Source organism: Mchenga conophoros, linkage group LG11 (assembly GCF_057382185.1).
Source record: "Mchenga conophoros isolate Kocher_MC1m ecotype Shallow Benthic linkage group LG11, M_conophoros_male_GT1.1, whole genome shotgun sequence".
Lineage (NCBI taxonomy): Eukaryota > Metazoa > Chordata > Actinopteri > Cichliformes > Cichlidae > Mchenga > Mchenga conophoros.
The window spans coordinates 36,487,134-36,508,080 of NC_140536.1; the positions used below are offsets into that span (position 1 = coordinate 36,487,134).

General features: G+C 41.3%; 2 protein-coding genes and 1 long non-coding RNA gene across 7 annotated transcripts in view; 1 reads left to right on the top strand and 2 right to left on the bottom strand.

Annotated features, from left to right (window-relative positions):
- Positions 1–8,122, top strand: part of LOC146564919 (uncharacterized) — a 43,556-nt gene extending 35,434 nt beyond the window's left edge. Inside the window, exon 3 of the long non-coding RNA XR_014894463.1 lies at positions 286–8,122. This is a non-coding gene — a long non-coding RNA (uncharacterized LOC146564919). The remainder of the gene's footprint in view (positions 1–285) is intronic.
- gabbr1a (gamma-aminobutyric acid (GABA) B receptor, 1a) overlaps positions 1–11,003 on the bottom strand; it is a 128,280-nt gene extending 117,277 nt beyond the window's left edge. The window contains exons 1-5 of one of the 5 annotated variants that reach the window (XM_085292711.1): positions 10,660–11,003; positions 10,272–10,324; positions 8,269–8,355; positions 7,934–7,998; positions 373–511 (exon numbers count right to left, since the gene is read on the bottom strand). In XM_085292711.1, the coding sequence (XP_085148837.1) occupies positions 373–511; positions 7,934–7,998; positions 8,269–8,347 (283 nt within the window). In that variant the 5' untranslated portion in view covers positions 8,348–8,355; positions 10,272–10,324; positions 10,660–11,003. Of the gene's footprint in view, positions 1–372; positions 512–7,933; positions 7,999–8,268; positions 8,356–8,466; positions 8,514–10,271; positions 10,539–10,659 lie in introns of those variants that run through there. The other 4 variants (XM_085292713.1, XM_085292710.1, XM_085292712.1 and 1 more) reach the window with 4 other exon arrangements.
- Positions 11,004–11,516: 513 nt separating this feature from the next.
- Positions 11,517–19,629, bottom strand: sh3bp5la (SH3-binding domain protein 5-like, a). The gene is made up of 6 exons (XM_085292716.1): positions 18,946–19,629; positions 18,486–18,548; positions 17,750–17,878; positions 15,870–16,034; positions 13,630–13,803; positions 11,517–13,420 (listed from the first exon to the last, which is right to left on the bottom strand). The coding sequence occupies exons 1-6, from the start codon at positions 19,165–19,167 to the stop codon at positions 12,875–12,877; spliced, it is 1,299 nt and encodes a 432-aa protein (XP_085148842.1). The 5' UTR covers positions 19,168–19,629; the 3' UTR covers positions 11,517–12,874.
- Between the last annotated feature and the right edge of the window lie 1,318 nt (positions 19,630–20,947).

Here is a 20,947-nt window from a genome sequence, read left to right on the forward strand (position 1 = left end):
AATGATGCTAACAAATGCTGGCAGCCACACAAATTAAAATGTGTGGTTTCATTTCATTAAGTCAGACTGCATCAGTTCACTTTACTTTGGAAACCGCCGTCGGTTTTGGAGACGGCGACAGTGAACGCTGCACAGTATGTGACACTTTCCTTTGTGTAAAGAGTAAACAGGGAGGGTGGTGAAGCACTGTCAAAACAACTGGGATTTCATTTCAGCGTAAGTGTGGTTTTAATTTGATGCTGATTAAGCAGACGTGACACTTAAGAGCTGATTATTGTGCACAAGATCTGTCTGCAGGGGGAAAAGGAAAAATGAAAGAAGGACGAGGAACGGGAGGAAAAGGGAATGGGAATGAGACCAAAGAGGACTTACAACATCTGCTGGCCTGCATCATGTCTGTCCACGTGCCGTTGGGTAAGCACTTCCTGACCTTCGGTCCCACGATCACTCGGTTGCCTCTGCAGATGTACTCGATCTCATAATCCACAGGCAGGATCTGCACACTGCGGATCTGTGACGAGAACAGGGGCAGAGAGATCAGGGGAAGGAAAGTGTGATTGATGGTCTCTCATGCAAGTTTTTCTCCTTCACTTAAGAAGCCTCTTCATTCTGTGTCACAGTGCCATATGGCCACGACAGTAAAGCTCGACAAGGGAAAACATTTTAGTGTGATACTGTCTGAACTGATGTGCTGTCGCTCTCTGAATTACATCTCCTCTGCCTGTGAGGGGACGGAAACATATGCGAGCCAAAAAGGTTTATGTTTCATTTTAAATGGCTTTGGTCATAGCTGCATACATACATTTGAACAACGAACAATAAGGAAGCAGTTTGAAACTAAGGAACCGTTTTCATGTTGAAGAAAAGCTTCACTGCTTGCAGTTTACAGTTTACAGTGCATGTGCAATCATTTTAACCCAGTAAAGCCTGAACGATGGAATAACTGCTAGAAAATTCAAATTTTGCAAAGCAGAATGTTTAATGGAGCCTCTGACAAATGAAATAAAAGATTAAATTAAATATCAATTTGATTAAATGAGATTTAATTGGATCATTTTATGCTACATTAATTTCTCAGTTTGTTTATCTTAAACAAATATATAAGGGAGTTAGGTTTTTAAAAAAGAAAAATCACACAATGATGAAGATCTCATGGATCAAATATGACACTTGGCATTAAAGGATTAACTGTTGTAACGACTGAGACACTTTTATGAAAGTTTTGTATATTCATTACTCGTTCATTCTAAAATGAGGGGGTAAAAGTAAATGTCATTTGGGGCTTTACTGCAACAGAACACCATATTATTTCATATCTAGGACGTTGTCACATTTGCAAACTTCACAGATCTGCCATTGGTTAGATATCAGTTTGAAATGTGGCCACCTTAATCCAAAAAGCTTCTAATATCAAAAGTTTGCCCAGTACCTATTTGCAAAGATGATAAATATATTTATCTGAATTAGGAAGACATGTGTGTCTAAAGTAAATCTTTTCTATGTGATGTAATAGTGTGGCTGTATTTCTATAATCCTCAAGTAGAATAAAATGTGTTTTGGATTTTTTTTGCCCCCAACCTTTAAAAGGGACAGTTTACACCAAAAATCAAATTGACATATGTTTCCTGTGGCCTGTAAAGCTGTTTATCTATCCAGACTGTTTTCTTGCTAGCTTCCCTATTTTGGGAACATCAGCTGTAGAAATGTCTGCTTCCTTTTGAATATAATGGAACGAAATGGCACTCGCCTTATGGTGTTTACATAATGTATTGCACAAATTCTACAGCAGATCTCATGACCCAGTTAATCAAATAAATAAATAAATAAATAAATCACTGTTCAGAAGGAATCGGGCATCAACCCCAACAGAGGCTCGTGTCAAACACGCAGCTAGCTGGGATGTTAGCTAGCTAGGACTAAGTACTAGCTAAAAGCAGGAACTGCAGGATGAGATCTAGCGAGAAGTGGCGTCCCTCTGAGCCAACCTCAGTGCTTTTATCCACACCTTGGCAGGAGCAGACAACTCAGCAACTAAGCTGAAGCAATACCAGGTCACGATAGCAAGTCTGAAGCACTTTGACTTTTTTCTTTTTCTAAAATATGAATGTTTAATATACAAACTCATAAAATTGATGCAGCAAAGGCTGACCTATGAAACATATATTTTTTTAAGCAAAACTTCAAGATTTTCCACAGAGCCACTAAATTCTGAATGACTTGATAAGTCAGTGGATCTCCAACTTGTTCTGGCGTACCCTCACTTAAAGAAGAGAAAAAGAAACATTAATAATACCACACACTATTTTTTTCAAAAACATTAAAAATAAAATGGGATCCAAGTTGAATTTTTAGAGAAATAAAGCTCGGGATGATAGCACAGGCAAACACTCATTATATTTCCGTCCTGTTTTTTCTCTGATCGTCACCAGCTGACCTGCGGTGGCTCCATGCCCCACAGCTTGAGAAACACTGTGATACAGTAAGTTCTCTAAAACTGAACCATTAGCTTAAAGTTGTAATAACCAGATAATATTGATGGAGCTTTCTTTTTCCAAATGGACAGAGTTCCCTTTAAAGCTATAAAAAAAACCCAACAGTTTTCATGTGGAACCACTAAACTCTCGATTTCTATTCAACTGATCTTCAGCCATAAAAATCCATAGTTTGTCCAACTAATGTCAGACTCGGCGTGTTTGTCAAGTGATGTTTATCTGTTTAGGAAAATGAAATCTGGGGCATTTTAAGATTTTGCTTGAGATTCTGTAGTCTGGTTATGCTGTTAAGTGCTTTGAGTGGTCAGTGAGGCCGACCGCTAATTTGATGTAAATGACAGCTTCAGCTGACTGACTATTGACTGAATGGAACTGCGAATAAATCAGAGCTGGAAGTCAGAATAGTCGGAGAACTTTGTGAACACGTTAATTTGAGAATCAGGCAACGTAGAATTTTCTTATTGATAACACAGGTGTATCTACTTGACCTCAAGGTCAAGGTCACAGGACAAATTTTCTGAAAACCTTTAACTCGAGAAAGATGTCAGTATTCTTTTGTGCTGAGGAAAAGATTAAAAAATAAAATTAAAAAAAAACAGCTGATACACTTTTATTTTATGACCATCCAGCAAAAACAGCATCAAAAGGCTATTTGACTTACAAACAATCAAAAACCACAATGGTCATAAAGCAATAATACCAGGCGTAGGAGATGCCTGCGCTCTCAGTGGTTTATGTTTATTAGAATTTTAGCACGTGTTATTCCTGGTTCTTGCTTAGCCATGTGCTTTTTGAATTGATATGCTGAATAAAGTCACTAAGGCTCATGTGCACCCCACTAAGATCGACTGAGACCTGGGAATTATGTGTTCTCAAACTTGTACTTCCAGAGGATTTGTGCCACCTAACAATTTCTACTGGCTGGAGGTTGAGGGGTAGCAGCCTCCTGGCAGGGCCACCAGTGTTTTTAAATTATACCATTACTACTCATCATAGACAGGGTGCCTTACTCAAGCCAAGCTGTAAACGTGGTGTAAACGAACACCAATCACAACAGGATCATTCTTTATATCAAGCAACAAGGCAATCTTACTTTAGTTAATAAAGTGGATTTGTCTTAATGGCAGCAGGTCATTGCTGCATTTTTCTCTGAAGCATCATTATTATTTCTGCTAATAATGACACTATAAACGTGGCTCATGCTGAGAAATCCAGCTTTAAAAATCCCTCCAAGTTTAACCCTCCCTTTTTTTTTTTACACTCCTCCCAGCTCACTCTAACCTGCTCAGCTCCTCTGACTCACACTGCGCTACAAACTCCATTCAACCTTTAAAATATTCACAAGACTTTGAACTTCCAGTGTCTATATTGTCTTTCATGTTTCTGAAGGAATTAAGTAAAAAGTGACTTATTTTTGAGTATGAAATAGACTTTTTCCTGAGCCGCTCTCAGTGTCACAGTACTGCCAAACACTCCTTTCATATAATCTCTGTATAAGCACATGCTCAGCTACTTCTGCTGCAACTGAGCCGATTCATTGTTTCTCATTTGGTGTCAACTCGGTCGCCTCGGTACCGTTCAGAGTCCAAAAATAAAGAATTTGATCGAATCACTCAGCATCCAGTTCCTGTTCTGATCCCTCTCTGTTATCAGAGCTGGTTGGTGTATCCGTGTGTGTGCGCTTTGCCCTTAAATCATTTTTTAACACACTGCCATGTTCCCATTCACTGCCCACGTCAGTGACTGTAGTGACTGTTTAAAAGCCACCGAGGGACTGCTCTTCAGAAACTGAAGTGACGCATGCTTTCAATCAAACTGCCAAGTTTCCATCATCAAAGCGCAAAGAGTCATCGCTGTTTCCGAGATGTTTAAAACAATTTTCAGGCTTGTGTGCCGCCCTGCGTTCTTAGTCAGATATAATACACAAAAAGTGGTGTTGTTTTACTGTTTAAACATCACTTTATGTAGCAGCGTTTAGTAAAGGGTCAAAAAGTTTGAGCATGAACTCTAACGTCAACTCTAACGTCAAGAATAATAAATTACCAGATCACAATTATTGATGCATTGATGTGTTTAACACTTAAATCTTACTGATATACAGAATCAAGTATTATTGGATTTTTACAAAGTGCATCTGCATCCAAAATGTAGTATAGTACGAGTAGGTGGTAGTATAACATGGAAATACTTAAGTGCATTACCACTAGGGATGGGTACCGGTATCCGGTGCCATCTGACATAAACGGTAGTAACCAGACCGAAAAGCAGCGCACACTTCGGTGCTTTTTTTTCCCCTGAGATGTCATACACTTCGGATTCTAGCCAATCATTTTACCTTTCCGAGGATAGTAGGCGGGTCCAGGTACGTACGTTCTTTTAGAGCAGAGCTACAGATTAAAAATGCCCAAGGTGAAGCGGTCAAAAGTCTGGCTGTACTTCACAGCAAAAGATGCAAACTCAGCAGCAACAAGTGCTTTAAGCTGATACTGTGATACTGTGCAAAGGAGGTAACACCTCGAATCTGATGAAACACCTGGCGACGCATTGCGTTTTTTTATAAAAGCCGAGAAATGCACCGTATTTGATAGCTTGCTGCGAGACCTCACACCGAGCGCATCTACTGCAGGTGGGTTGCCTGTTATGCAACATCCCCAAAAACACGAAGAGGAGAGTCCTGGCCCCTAGCCCTGCCAGTGTAGCAGAAATGATGAGGATGATGATGCAGCAGCAGCCGTTCTTCTCTGCGTGAGGAGCTTAATGTTGTTCGTGTGTAATTTACGTTGAGTAGGCTAACCACGTTATTACATTAATGCAGGTAAGGTGAACTAGCAAACATCATCATAGCTACATGCGGCTGTCTTCTTGTTTGATGGCAGATGCTCCCTTCACCCTGGCAAAAAAGGCTAAAATGACCAAAGAAAAAGTGGAAAACAGCTGAACATGAGAGGTTTTTGGACCAATTTTGTGTTCTCCATTCTTTAAGCACCGGCACCGTTTCAAAAGTACTGGTTTGGCACCGGATAAAACCTAAACGATACCCATCCCTAATTACCACTACTTTAGTAAAGTACTTGAGTAAACGTACTAATTAACTTTCCAGCACTGGCCCTGTCCACACACTCATATCACTGGGCACTTTAAGATAACAGTACTCCAGCCGACATCATCAAAATCAAGGCCTGTGGGACGAATCCATCCCCATGCACACTTTAATCCAGCTGGCATATCACTTTAAACGCTTGATAAAACTTTGGCCTGCCAGGTTGTAGCTGTAGTTTGCACAGTGCTGCGGCACCCTGTACACAGCTCGAGTAAACAGAGGCTTCAGAAAGTCACTGAACTGGAACGAGGCATGCAGCTACAGCAAAAAATATCTCTGAGAGCCCAATCGCAGAGTTTTTGGAACAGTTAAGTTGAATGTTTATGTGAAGCCAGTTTCATGGTAGCATGTTGGGCCGTATGTTAGAGCTAAACTAGATCATTAAGGATCTTTTGCTTTATAAATTTTTACATTAAATCTCATGAGAAACTATTACAATGTCATGTTCAAGGTTGTGAAACATGCTCTGTGGGACTGTTGAGCATATGGGAGCTGTGGAAGTTTTGGATGCAATTTTTATATCTTAAGCAGAAACTTCTTGGGTTGAAAAATGAAGCCGGTGCCAAAATCTGCAATTCCACTAATAGCCATGTGCAGAACTCCACATAAACGCCCACATTATGTCCAACTTTACTGCAAAAATAAACATGTTTACAGCCTACTGATAAAACCAGTGTCACCCTCTATGGATAGTTTCCCCCTTTAGGACCGGTGTGCAGTGGGTGCTCCCACTGACGGGTGTCTGCTGGACCTACAGCTCATTCAAGAAGTTTGTGCCTCAGTGCTGCGGAGTGAAACTCTGGAATTGTATTAGTTTGTCACTTACCATTAAATTAGCAGGTATGCATGTCTTTGCATTGCACTCATACAGTTTATGACCAACCAAGCTTACTAGCATTTGGCGATAACTTAGCACTCCAACCTGTTATCCAATATTTTCCATTTCTGCCTCAAAAACTTAATTCATTAAAATAAAACATGACAGTGCCCAAAATGCTAATGCTGAGGTTTCAAAATGCCGAGTTCATCTTTTATATACAGTCTATGGTCAAACTCACACTGGAAGTTTTCATTTGTAAATAACTTCATGTCACTCATGCTAGAGGAAATGAACCTGCTACGTTTTAGTTTTTTGGTTTTTTCTGTAAAATTTTGGCTCAGTGATTAACGGGACTGACTTGGACACTTCTTACTGACAACACAGACATTTGTCCCTTATTGATTGCTGTTGCACTGTCACACCTCAGTTCGCTGCCATTATCAGTTACAAAAGCTCGCAAGTGGTCTTGGCAAAACTGTCCTGTCCTCAGAGCGCAGCTCATTGTTCGTACGTTTGGTACAGCATGTGTGACTGAGCATTTAAAGCTGGAGTGCCAGACAACAGGTTTGAGATGTTCTCTGCTGGTTATGAGCTATAAACTTCCTTTTCCTCCAGTAAACACAGGCTTTCGTGGTGTCTTCGAACAACAGCTGCAGCCTGCCAGGTCTCACATGTGTTCTCTAGTTAGTCAGTGTGTTGTGTAAAATCATTCAGCCGTTAGCTAAAATCTCTCTCTTCATAAAGTTTTAATCACCGGTGAATTTTGTCATCTTCAAAGAAGATACGGAGGATTGAAAATACCCAAAAAAATAAGCATTCAAAAACAATTTTTAAAAGAACGTTTTGAATTAAATGCACCAAAGGTAAAACCTGTAGACGGTACATGATTTACAGCACAACAGTCAACATTAAATCATTTACAGAATGTAAAATGATATTTCTAATTTAATTCACTTTCGTGTTCTTGTTTCTCTGTTTGTAAATTTATTATTATTTATTTTTCTGTTTATTTTCCAAAAGCAATAAAAAAATTTGTTACATTATTTTACTATTGTTATAAAATAATGAAAATTAAATGCAAAATACACATTTTTCACATTTTATAAAGTAGTTATGTCTTTTCTTTTTTTAAATATTACGTCTGGTGGCCTAACATGATATTTACACATTTATGGAGTATTTTATATTTATCAATTTATTTAATTATTAATCTTTCCTTTCCCCAACACCCTCAAACCCCTATTTTATAACCAAATTAATACAAGTCATTGCAAAAAAAAAAGCCATCTATAAGAAAAGTTAATTGCACCACATTTTCAAATTTATTAAATGCCTGTTTTTATATTTTCAGGTGCATATTGGTGAATAATTATATGAGATGTTTTTACATTTATTTATTTTTTAACAGACACAAATCTACTTCTGTGTCACTTGTTTTGAAATCTTCAAACTGGCAGCAGTCTCATGTGATTGATTTGAATGATGAGCTTCAATACTCTGCAGTAACCAGATTCTCTGTACCTGTTCTTGTGTTAGGCCTCTATAGCGGATCCCACCATCCCTGGGAGGCCGGATGATGGCACAGCCTGGGGGAAAGGGGGGAAAAGGAGGAGGAGGAGGAGGAGGAGGCAGAATGAAGGACGATAAGCGCATAGAAAGAAAGCTCTGTCTCCAGATAATGCAGATATATTACAGCAACATGATATATTATCAGTTTAACTGACGCCTTCCTCGCTGCACAAATTGCAGCGTTTCATTCGGGTCACTTAGCAATCTCTGCGGAGTTACTTCTGTCCATTACTGCATATTGTAAACAGACACACACACACACACACCGATTCCTGCACACAAATTACCTCCAGCTGATGAATTATGTATGGGCACAACGAGAGATGGAAGAGCACAGAGAAGAATCAGAAACAATAGCCGTGCCATTTCTGGATCTGAAAGAGAAGGAGGAGAGAGAGAGAGAGGTTTTAAAACGGGAAATCAAGAGTTTTGGGAGAAGACGGAAGAGACAAAAAAGAAATGGGTTACTGAGGAAATATCCTTACAGTATTAATGCCGCACACTCTGTTCTCAGATGCAGTCATTTTCGCTTCACTGCATCAACCTTTTGGCAAAAAAAAAGCTCCCTTTTCAACCTGGCGGATAAGCTGCACGATGAGTCCACTTTTCTCTCTCTCTGCTTCTGTTTGTATTCACCGTGCAGACGGCTCAGGTTCATTTCAAAAGCCCTGTAGACAAGATTTCAGCTCAGGCTTTGATGGCTGACGCTGATATTTTTTTGCAAAGTGGATCCCCATTTCACACCAAAGCAAACTCAACAGACTTTTCTTCTCTTCCATAGTAGAAAAATATCCAGAATAGCTAGTATGGCTGTAGCTAGTGTGGCTGCAAAAGCTTTCTTTTTGCAAGATGAGTGCCGCTATTTGGTGTGTTGACAGGCTTTTAAGGAACAATGATTCAGCTGAGCAATTCACTGAAAGCACCGCACCGTCAACAGTTTGATCACAGATTTGGGTCCATAATGTCAGCAGCAGTTCATGCAGCCCTCAAGCAGAGATAAAGAGTGGGCTACAGAGGTCTGCACACATGCCCTGATTTTTTTTATTCACTTGAGGCAATTCATCAAACTTGGCAGCTCCCTTAGGACCCCAAAAGGGGCTCATACAACTTGATGTTCACATATGCTGCAATTCTACACCTGTAACCAGAGTTCAATATGGGAAATCTCTTTACACAAAGTGTGAATTTACTGGTCATAATGCACATCACAAAATGTCTTAGGTTAACTGAATTTAATGTGTACACAGACTTCATGACAACAGACAAAAAAGTATGTTTTTCTTACCAGAAAACAGTGAAAACACCCAGGAGTCCCAAAGCCCCTGGAGTATTGGCAGGCAGGGGAACACACACACACACACACACACAGACACACATACAGTATCGATGATAAACACCCTATATATAGCTGTTCATTTGCAGTTTTGAATCATAAACTCCGCTTTATGAGGTTGCCAAACAAAACTCATCCAAACACTCTCACGCTTAACATGACAGTACAGGGATTGATCAAGTGTGTGTGTGTGTGGGGGGAATGGGATGGGATGGGTGGAGGGGGATAACAAAGTAAAGCACCACAGTGAGGGAGACAGATGGCAGCGAGGCTTGCCTGTGGAAGGCAGACAAACTCTGCTGGAAACTTCATTAGCATTAACCAGTGTATTTTTAGAGTTCACTGACAAGAAGCATGCAGGAGGTAGACACCACCACTAGAGCGTGCATATTATAGGTGTGTGTGTTTGTGTGTGCGCGCGCTCTGGTCCCGTGTGGGAAGCAGGGAGAGAAAGAAGGACAGCTCAGCAGGAGTCATTAATATCAGCGATCACACACCCAGCCGGATAAAAGCAAACTGTGTGAGTGAGCAGCCTAACGGCACAAAGCCAGCCGACTCCATCAGCTGAGGCTGTCCTGGCACTGAGCAGACAGAGGGGAAAGAAGGGGGCCTGTCGACTGGCCTCGAGCTGGAAAAGCAATTAAGGCTTCAGCACCACGGACAGCGCCTCCAAAACACAACTACTACATGAAACATCTCTCACACCTCAATCCCATCCACTTCCAATGTCACTGCTGCATACACACTGCCTACACTTCCTTGTGCGAGTCTGCTGCCGGAAGCTGCGCTGGATAAGGACTGATCCGGCCCATTTCAGCACCACAGTGATGTTGAGAATAGCCCACAGTGGGCTATTTTCAGGCGGTTCCACATGCACACACACTCAGATGCTGCATTCTGTGCATGGCTGAGCATGAACTACAGAGACGTGAGGGTCACAGTAAGGGTGCCACCAACCGTAAGCTGCCGGTAGTTGCTCGTCGGGTGTTGACTAGGGAATCCGTGATGGCCTGTAGAGGAAGGCCGACCATATTAACAAGCCCTCCTATGAAAGGATGTCCAAATATAATGTCATCAGCCTAAAGCGGCTGCGTCTTGCATAAACAGGAGCAGAGCTCGCATTCTGTCTCTAAAAGGCTTTAAAATGTAAATGCAAACAGGCTGGATCAAAACAAATCAGGCCCATCGAAAAAATGAACGCCTCTTGCATTCAAATGTGACAGCTGTCTAGATTCCGTGCACGGGAAATGGAGCGTCTCCTGAATAAATGCGCTCTAACATCGCGACCTACAGCACTAATAGCATGTAGCGCCCTGAAGCAAAGCTGTAGCATGTGTGTACTTACTATTAGTTTCGATGCGCTCAGTGAAGATAAGAGTAAGTCCTCCGGGTGGGACCCGCCAGGGGAAAAGCCCGGTGTCAGATTATTTGGTAGAAATATGCATCTTTGCAACAATTTTTATGGCTCTGTTAATATGGCTATACAGTAAATGTGCAAGCTGCTCCGTGCCTAAACAGAATCTTACAAAAACGAGACGGCTCTCATTCGGATTGTTTCCGTGTACTGCAGTTACGCATGGCCAAGAGAAGAGATGACAAAAAAATCCATAGAGAAAAAAAGTCCCATACATCCACTATATACAAACGCAAGCCCACCATAAACGACGAAACAGCGATTCACCACACTCCCCTCCTTTTTTTCTCTCCACCTCTACGATCTTGAGCTAATTCACGACGTCATGATGGAGACGCGCCGTGCGTAACAGCCCCCCTCACGCATTTATCGCATCTTTTTTCTTTCCCTCCTTTCCAAGATGAAACATGCCGACGTCTAAAGCCCCACAACAGCAAAAACATAGCACAATCTTAAGAAGCGGCTTTGGATTTATGAGCTTGCAGATTCAGTCCACGTGGATAATTATCTCGACGGCAGGAAGACAAGAGGAGGTGCAGATATGGCGCTGTGGTATTAACGCGGTCTACATTGTTAAGCCTTTCTCTAAAGCTCTTTGGAGCTTAAGTCAACGAGGCAGCAATCAGTCATCCCCACAACACTGGTCATCTATTAAATCAGCCTCTCCCCGTTCTTCCATCTTCTCGCGATCCTGCTTCATATTTATATGTCTGCTGAATAATTGAAGCAAGGCGAGGGAAGAAATTCACAAATTCCCATCCCACTGAATTCAGCATGAAAGAACAGAAGGCCAGGCAGCAGGATCTGCTTTTATTGATTACAGGTGTGACAATCCAATCCGACTAACTCACAAATGCGATTCAGAGGGTGAAAAGTAACTGTTAAGACAGCGGTGAAAAGTGAGGTTTTTCAGATAAACTGACAATAATGAGACTTTAAATATGTCTGCGATACTCAGAACATCTGTACAGCAAAGATTCAACATCTGTACATGTCAGTATTTTCCAGCTTTGTAATAATTACACAAATTTACAAGTCTTTCTTTTCTGACTTCATTGTTTTGCTTCTTTGACAAAGTACAATCATAAAAGAACCAAAAAAAATCATCATCAGAACTCTTTCAATTCTTGTCAAAAATCAGTCAGGCTGTTAAAAATATTTGAAAATCGTAAAACGGGCACTCACTTCATATTTAAATGGTTCCAAACTGAGATTACAACAAACTACTACTCACGCTAAATTTGTTTGTGTCAAGGCACACCTCAAATTACAACAAGGGCAAAAAATATACACAAATGTAAACAATATCCAAATCATCTGGATCATGACACTCCAGTGTTACAACACCAAGTTAAATAAAACAAATAAGGCTGATTGTGTCAGTGTTTGTTTCAGCAAGCAGCGCTCAAAAACCGAAATGATGGAGTGCATGCTGCCTTAAGACTCATTTCAGGGATTTTCAAAAAACGCATTCTCTCGTGCTAAAACGTCCAAAAAAAAAAAAAAAAAAAAGCACAACTTGCAGCATGTTACAGGAAATAAACACATGGAACAAGGATTCAAACATGCTTTCACTCTGCACTGACAAAGAAACGTTTTTTACATTCTTCCCTACTCGCTGAGGAGGTGGGGATCTCAGGGGCCCTGCGACCTTCTACCTTGAAGCAATCGCTGATGAGACTCGACTCGACTGGAGAGGAAGCAACAGAGGAGGACGAGGGAGAATGTTTTTACCAGTCTCACCAAGTTAGATCAACGATTAGCCTGGGAAAGCAAAAAATGATGCCTTTTTAAATATGTCTGTTCAAACAAGGCTTTTCATCTTTCTTAGCTGCTCCTTCATGCTCAAGGAACAAATTCTACCCAGAATCCTTCAGAGGAGTAAATATACTGAATACTTGTCCTGCAGGGATGTAAGCTCTGTAGATCCTGTAGTGTTCTAACTAGGCTACACTGTTTACTGTGTTCAGCTTTAGAATAATGTGCATGTGCTTATTTACACCCATCGCTGCAGCTTTCCTTCTTTTTCACTTAATTCCCTGTCTCATACTTTTGTTTGGTACCTTTTTAATGAGGGAAGTTTATCCTAGTGTGGATTGCTGTTTTTATTTTTGCATTGTTTACAGCAGCTGTTTCTATGACAGCCTCACAAACTGAAGCTTCGGTGGTGCTGCTTATAGAACTGTTGCTGGCGCTCTTTGGCGCTCGTTTCCACCAGCTTGTCTCTCTTATTGGTCACTCTGGTTTTTTCTTTCTCCCCTTCATCCCCGGTGATGCTCCCCACGTCGCTGAGATTCCCGAGGTGCTCGATGGAGTCGTATTTCTCGAGGTCAGAAGCAATGGTCTGCAGGCTGAAGACTGAAAGGGAATCCGAGCCGGCTCGCTCCCTCTCCCTCTCATGCTCCTTCTCCTTGTATCTCTCCAGCAGGTCGATGGATGCGTCCACTCCATCCCTTCCAATGGCGCCGCCACAGGCTCCGCCTTCAGACTGAACCTTGATGTCAGATTCTGCTCCGACAGGGGGGCTCCGCCCGACACAGATAGAAGGGCGTCCTCCCCCCTCGCCCGGGTCCCGCCCTCTCTGAGCATGGATCTGCTCGCTGATCTGCTCCAAGTTCCGCAGGGCGATGGAATAGCGGGTCTTCACTTTGGCTACTTGCTGCTCCAGCTGCAGCACTTTGGCCTTGTGCTCCTGGAGTCACACAAAGCAACTTTCATCATCAATTTCAACATTGATTTCATGCCAGTAGGAAAATAACCTTCCAGTAACCTCCAGTAAATCCATAAAATACTGAATATATTATAGAACTTTTGCCAAATCAGCAGATAAAGCTTTCTAAGTGCAGGAAACACTAAACAGAAGGTGTCTAAACAGAGGTCTCACTGGGCTCTTTGTGTTACCTCCAGTATGTGGTTGAACTGGGCCTTGAGCTCAAAGTAAGGTTTGGACTTGATGATGACTCTCTTGAGGGACTTCTGCAGCATCTGCACACGCGCCTCGGCCTCCTGACAGGCGTGCGTGACACGCATGTGCTCCCTCTCACTGCGCAGACGCTCTTCTTCGGCTTCGTTCACCTGCGAGAGACACAGGAGACGGACGGTATTATAACAGTAACAGGAAACGGCATTTCTCTTAATGCAAATATGACTGGTTTTATCATAAACTTTGCCTTGATCTTCATTCCCAACCATTTAGCTCACTGTTCATTCATTAGTTCTTATTTTCTTAAAAAAGTAAAGAACTGAAAAGGCTTCTTGTTTAGTTTGTAAATGCCTGTCCACAGAGTTTCAGGCACACTCTTTATTGTTGTCTTTTCTAAATTTCTGGAAACATTTTAATAGCACAATAAAGCACAATTCAAGACTTTGTACTTTCTGTGTCTGCGCTGCCAAATGAAATGACACTTGATTATTTGTTTAAAAGGCCCTCACACAAACTCTAAGTAGTCAAATACATATTACACCAAAGCGTCAGGAAGTTATGGATTTTTAGGATATTCCTTTAGACACAAGCTACCAACCATCAAGACCAACTTCAAGGCCTGAACGACTTGGTAGACTTGAGAAAAGGAGAAGAAAAATTAAGAACAAGACAAACGTTGGGCCTTGACATCGGTTACCTACAGGTACTCGGCTGATAACTGTCCACTTAGATTCCCTAGTTAGAGTAACATCGATCATTCACCTCTCTTTCAACATCAATGGGCCTCCACTAAGCAGCTATTCTGACTCTGACACATTATGGTAGGTGTTTATTGCCAGAGACATTAAAAAAATAAAAAATAAAATTCTGCCACAGCAAAGATGATGGTAGATGAAATTTTTATCTTATTTTACTCGTGATCCCATAAATGCAGTTTTTTTATATCCGAAATTTGAGGTTCAATGTTTTTAAATATTCAGCTATATAATCAGATTTCAAATATTTGCTGACACAGTGGGGTGCCACGTGTCAGGTCTGTCTACTAGTGTAGTTCTCCGACATAAGCCAAAGCATTTGGTGCAAACAAAAGGTGACCTGTGAGGATGAAGATGTAAGTGAATGAAAGTGCCCTAATGGCGGTTCCTCCGGGGGTCACTTAAGCTTGACTCTAAAAGTGAGTCGGTGCCTATAAGCTCCCATGTTAACATGCACAGTTTTACAGGTCAAAGGGTGTATGCAAGGGTGTAGCTGATTTGTGTCTGCTAGGCCTCATTTCAGCTAACTAGAATCACTGAACAGACCTTTTCACCGTGTAGCGCCATTACTGCGTCTTCTTAAGGAACTATACGTCGTTCTGTGCAGTACAGCCAATCCAAGGAGTTTGTACTTTGGTTTTGCTGAGTGAAAATCAAAACCGGTGGCTGATGCTGCCGTGACTTCGTCCATCTTTTTATTGTGATATAGATAATTTGAGTAAAGTTATGTTTGCAGGACTACAGCAGCCAGGGTAACAGCATTATACTAGCTTTCTATTGGCTACCAAGACACAGAGTGATAACATAATGTGTTTTTAAACAGCTAAAGGCATTCACAGTTTTCACTAAAGTTGGCGAGATTTTCAGAGCACTCATTTTGCTCTCTCTAAAATCTGCAGATGACTGAAACTACTGTAGCAATATCAAACTAGTCCAGCTATCAATATAATATCTAGCAGCCAGATCACACTTAGATCTAAACTGTGCTGTAACTGAAAGGAATAAACAAGTCAAGCATTTACAGAGTTCTGTGACACTCAAGGCCAAGAAAATCATGTCATCCATGCTGCATGTTACAGCTGAGAGGGCACTGAAGTTCACCAGCTGTCTGTATCTTTTCTGTTGAGTCTGGCAATTGTAACCCAGCAACAGTGAGTTTGTGAGTATATCCAAGGCTGCCAAGAATCACTACACTTATCTGCACACTTATTTTTCCACAAACAATGCAGACAGCAGAGCAGCGAGATCACGGAGAAAAATAATGGTGTGCATGTGTGCACGCAAAAAACACTGGAGAGCAAAAACCTAACAAGAATAATCAGACAAAATTCTGACTCTACCCAGATAAACTCAGAGATGACTGAACTCTGCATTGTTTGGTAAAACTATAGCAACCTTGTTGAGGTGACAAATAGAAATGAAAGCATTCTGTTTAGCCACGCATCTTAAAACTGCTCTTCTACCTTGGCGGTAGCGTGGTTGAGCATCTCCTGCCAGGTGGGATCCAGGGTGTTCTTGCCATCAGCCAGCAGGCCCTGCTCGGCCACATAGACCATCTCCCTGGCAGCTGTGTGCATGGAAACGGCTCTCTCGTAGCTCAAAGCTGCCTTCTGAGTCTCCTGCTGTGCCTATGGAGAGCAGACGCACCTTTAACAACCTACAGCAGTGGACTACGACAAGGACACAACACCCCTGTTCTGTTCAATCCAATTACAGTCATCTCTCTGCTGAAATGAGTTTGCATATCATAGTTTTTATATTCAAAACGCTTCTAGGTCAATGCAATTACAGGAAAACAATACTGCCTTTCAGTCTGAATGTGTTAGGTAACTTTTAATGCATGAGACGTTGTTCCCTGCATATCTCGAACATGTGATTTCTATGTGAAGGACTGGGGTCAAATTTTCAGCAAAAATGAAAAGAATGTGACGCTTGTTGTAATTCCCAGGTGCTTTGTCTCAGCGCCTTTCTTCTGCTCCCAGCGTCAAAAACAATCTTAGAAATGGAATTCACTAATCATTAACGTCAATGAAAGACCTGCTTGTCCAAGGTTGTTGGGTTTTTGGGATCAAATCTGAAACTTTTCTCGCTCTCTCTTCTGGCTAATGTTAGATAATGCTAGTGCGCCTGCTAACACAGACAAATGACAGGCTGGACCAGGTTGGCTAGTTCATCTAAGAGATAAGATAAGATAGATCTTTATTGTTACTGTTACAAGAACAATGAAAAACAGTTTGGCATCTCTCCATTAGAAGCATGTAGATTTTTACGTTAAAATTACTTCACAATCAAAGATAAAACACAGATATATACAGCTGTATACAAGTTATATATGCTGTAAGGTGCAATAAGGAGCAAGTGATCAGTGAAATTTAAACCTCCAGAGCTGATTTGATAACTTGGGTGATCATTTTTCAAATTACTTCATCAGGCAAATTCAAACTGTCATCAATGTTAAAGTTTCTGCAGGTCTGAGTGTAACAGGGTCCACTTGTGCCCAGGTAATGTAAATTTCAATTTTAGACACTGGCCAGTCGCCAATGAGGTTGCAGTTTTACAGTCAGTTCCACCCATCTGTCACATCCAGTTAGAAAAGAAAACAAGATGTCAATGACAAACACGCACAGCTCAAAGTTTCGTAATCATCACAGAGGCCACTGTCCTGTGTGTGCTAACATCAGATCACACAGTACTGAGGTTAGCCAGCAGTAGATGATTTAATGGCACACGGCAAATATTAATAAGTGACATTTATTTTCCACAGTAACAACCAACACGTGGGTGGTTAGCCAGCTAGCTGTAACGTAACTACACAGCACGTAGATGACATCGCGAGCTTCATCACATCCAAGTCAGCGTTGTGTCATTATACACACAGTCATACAGGCACACAGTGAACACACCGGTGTTTCAGTAGATATGCTCGCTGATGTCACCAATGATGGTTTTCTGAGTTAACGCAGATTTACACTTCAGATTTGTAGATTTAACTGGTTTGCAAAATCGTCCAAAACTAGAGCTCGTAAAGGAACAGAACAAGCACCTTGCATCTAAATTGTGTTTAGACCTAGATGCATTTTACACTGGGGATCAGTGCGTTTCTCCAAAAAAACATAAATAAATAATTTAAAAAAGCAAAAAAACATTTGCACTGAGATTTCCCTTCCCTACTCAGAACTTGTGCACGTTCACAAACTGCAGCACCCGATGTTTGTTTTTCCCTCACCTCGAGCAGAACACCTGATTCTCACTCCTGAATCCAGATGCTGCAGTAAAAACATGCATGTCTGTAACACATCTTCCATTTGGCAGAGAAAACAGATGTAAACCTTGTTGTGTATACCTCTTTGGCAAGGCGCCGAGCTTCATAATATGGTCTCGCTTTTTCAATGCAGCTGCCGAGCTGAGAGCTCTGAGCGTTCAGCTTTCGGGCAGACTCTGTGAGGATCTTCCGGTATCCCGATCTGGCATCCTGGACGATCAATGCATGAAAATGACAGGATTAGATTTACCTGTAATGCAGCAACTAATTCGATTTCACACAGGAAGTGGGCAGCCGATTCAGTGAGTGTCAAAAAGCAACACTACATCTTCCATTTTAAGAGCTCACACTTTTCCAGAGTCTGTGCTTTACACATATTGAAAATCAAAATTATCATATTCATTAGCACCTTCGGGGTAGACTAATAAAATATTTAGACACAAACACATTGAGAAGTAATTCCCAGGGTGGCAATAAATGGTTTTTCACATCTATAATGAGTTTGTTTTGTCAACATCAAAGCAATTTTATTTAATCTGACAAGAAAAGCAGGGCAAGTCTTATTAAATTGTCATACATTTCACGCAGACTTGTAACTGATTATATTCACCACCAATTAACCTATCAGTTACTATTCTGGGAAGGTTGGAAAACAGTGGAAAACTGACCAAAGCCCAAACATTTAACAAACACAGGAGGACAGAAGAGAAGCCATTTAAAAATTAAAAAAAAGATAATAGGAGATTATTTGATAGTTATATTTTACAATGATTGTAATAACTGAATAGCTTTCTATCTATTACGTATTTACACTTACATCCAACTGCAGTTCTAGCTTGTTGATTTCAGCACTGGCTTCATTGAGATGCTCCAGTTCCTCCTGTGGAAAAACACAGTATATGTATCTCACGTATTTATATTGGGAAAGCATTAGTAGTACTATTTGACTGTAATGGCGATGATTAATAGGTTGGGAGTGTAAGGTGACACACGTCAGAGGTGTGTTACACTGGTGACAGGATAATCACTTCAGATCTGACAGGGATTTGCACAGATTACCGTATTATGAAGACATTATCTTTTAAATGAATAATGAACATGTGCTCATTTGAATACATTACTACCTTTCTGTCACACTAAATCGAAAGTAATCACGGATGTACACACCCAGGTGTAGGTAACAGTAATTTAAAAGCGGCTGATTAATATAATAATAGAGCTGAAGGATGTTTAACGGTCAGCAATAGATTAAACAAAAAGTCCGAATTTTGAGGTACCTGGATTCTGGGGTCCAACTCCTCTTCATACGGACTGTGTAATTGCTCTCCGGGGCTTTTCTGTTTGTCACTCTCTCCTTCCTCGCAGGTGTCTCTGAGCGCCATTTCTTGAGTCTTTCCATCGCATTCCGCGGCTTTGACCTCCTCAATACACTCCCTCCATTCCCCTACGTCCGATTCCCCGGAGCCGGCGGGGCTCTCTCGCAGGTCGCCTGGCTCCATTCCAGGCAACACTTTTGGGTTAGCACCAGCGTTAGCTAAGGAGTCTTCAACAGCAGGCGGGGTTTGTTGACCTAAAAACCCGGTGCTATGAACAACGACCGAAGGTTATTAAGTAGAGGTAAATTAAAAAATTATTCCAGCGGTCAGGAGTGGTGTTGAATTTGCTATCTGCCATATTAAACCACACTGAAACCCACTAAAGCTAGTCTTGCCTGCACCTAGCATGCTAACAGGCTAGCGCCTAAATGAAAGCGTGACGGCTGCTTTTCTGAACAAACCGCTGCCAGGAGATGAGAACTAAAAGGGGGGGCTATCAAAATGTACCCCCCGACACACGCCTCTTTCCCTCCATCCTTTACCGGCTCTTCAGTACTTTAGCTAGGCTAGCTAGCTAGCGGTTTCGGCCTCACATCATCATTACAAATGAGGTAAACAGGCGAATAGAAGCGCTACGCACTTAAAGATTTGAGCCAGGGTGGCCACCGTAGTTGCACTACAGCAGTGAATGCTGTTAATTTTATGGAGGCTATCTGAAGGTTTGCGACAGACAGGTGATCTAAGGGCTCTGGAGTTGAATTCAAATATTTTTTGCCATGCAAAAAAACAAGGTATATAATAAGCTTATTACAGCAAATTGTCTTGTGCAAATAAATTAATTACACGTCGGCACAAGATGATGACTGTTTGTACAAGATATGACTTTGTTAATACAAGATAACAAGACAAAATAAAAAAGATAATTACTGCTCTGCGCTAAGAACATTTCCGTACAAGACAGTAAGTTGGTCATGCAAGACAAGGACTTGCGTGCACACAATAATGACTTGTGAATATAAAATAACTTCTAGGTACGTACTGTGTGAAAGAGCCAGTCCTCAACTCTATTTTGTTGCTGTGAAATGGGAAATAATTGCAGTAATTTATTGAACATGTGCGAACATAAATAGAAATACAGTGTATACAAAAAACCCGATTTTGTACAGTTCCATTGAGCTTTAAAGTCAGAATTTGGTATGACCACCTTTATGTTTTGTTTTTATTTTTTAACTCTCAGGCCAACTTTTCTCCATCCAGTTTGAAAAGGTCCCCAACACCACTGGCTGAAATGCAGCCCCAAGCGGTTTCAAAGAGTTTCACTGCTGTAGCGTTCTCCTGATCTCTTCTTTACATATTGACGGCCAGTTTTAAAGTTTAGTTTCATCGCTCCATCAGACCTGTTGCCACTGATTTTCTGATTTCCGGTTTTTGTGTAATTTGACATTTCAAGCTTTTCTCGCAGTTTCTCTTTCTTAAGAAAGCTTCTTGACAGTCACCTTTCTGCTGAGGCTTCAGTGTCTCTTCTTCGCATCTGTGGTGGGAAAGACTGAAATGGGAGGAGAGAAATCCAGGACGTGCAATTTAGGAAATAGGACGGGAGTTTCTCTTTTCCAGTGTCGGTGTTAAGCTCAGCCCCCAGGGGTCCAGGCCCACCCAGTAAAGTCACCGTGCCACATCGGCTGAAATCTACAGATACACTCTGACTAGAAGTTATTTATATTTTGGTAATGACCTATATCACTGATATTGCAGTGCAAGATCAATTTAATTATCCAGTTAATAGTACTTTAGTGCCTCTGCAAGAATCTTGGTAACCAGGATGACTGAGGGCAACACAGCACTGAGCACATTACCACACGCAGGTTAGACTCTGGGAAGCACCCCTCGTGTTACTCAGGAGCCAAAAAGAGGTCATCTATCAGCTTGTGCAGCCTTTTTACAGAATGACTCAATAATACGTTGA

Excerpts from the sequence above, each read along its gene's own strand:
- sh3bp5la (XM_085292716.1), bottom strand. The coding sequence starts at position 19,167 with ATGGAGCCAGGCGACCTGCGAGAGAGCCCCGCCGGCTCCGGGGAATCG. Across the intron at positions 18,549-18,945 it reads AGTTGGACCCCAGAATCCAG|GAGGAACTGGAGCATCTCAA; the intron begins GTACCTCAAAAT and ends GTTTTTCCACAG. Across the intron at positions 16,035-17,749 it reads CTCGGCGCCTTGCCAAAGAG|GCACAGCAGGAGACTCAGAA; the intron begins GTATACACAACA and ends TGCTCTCCATAG.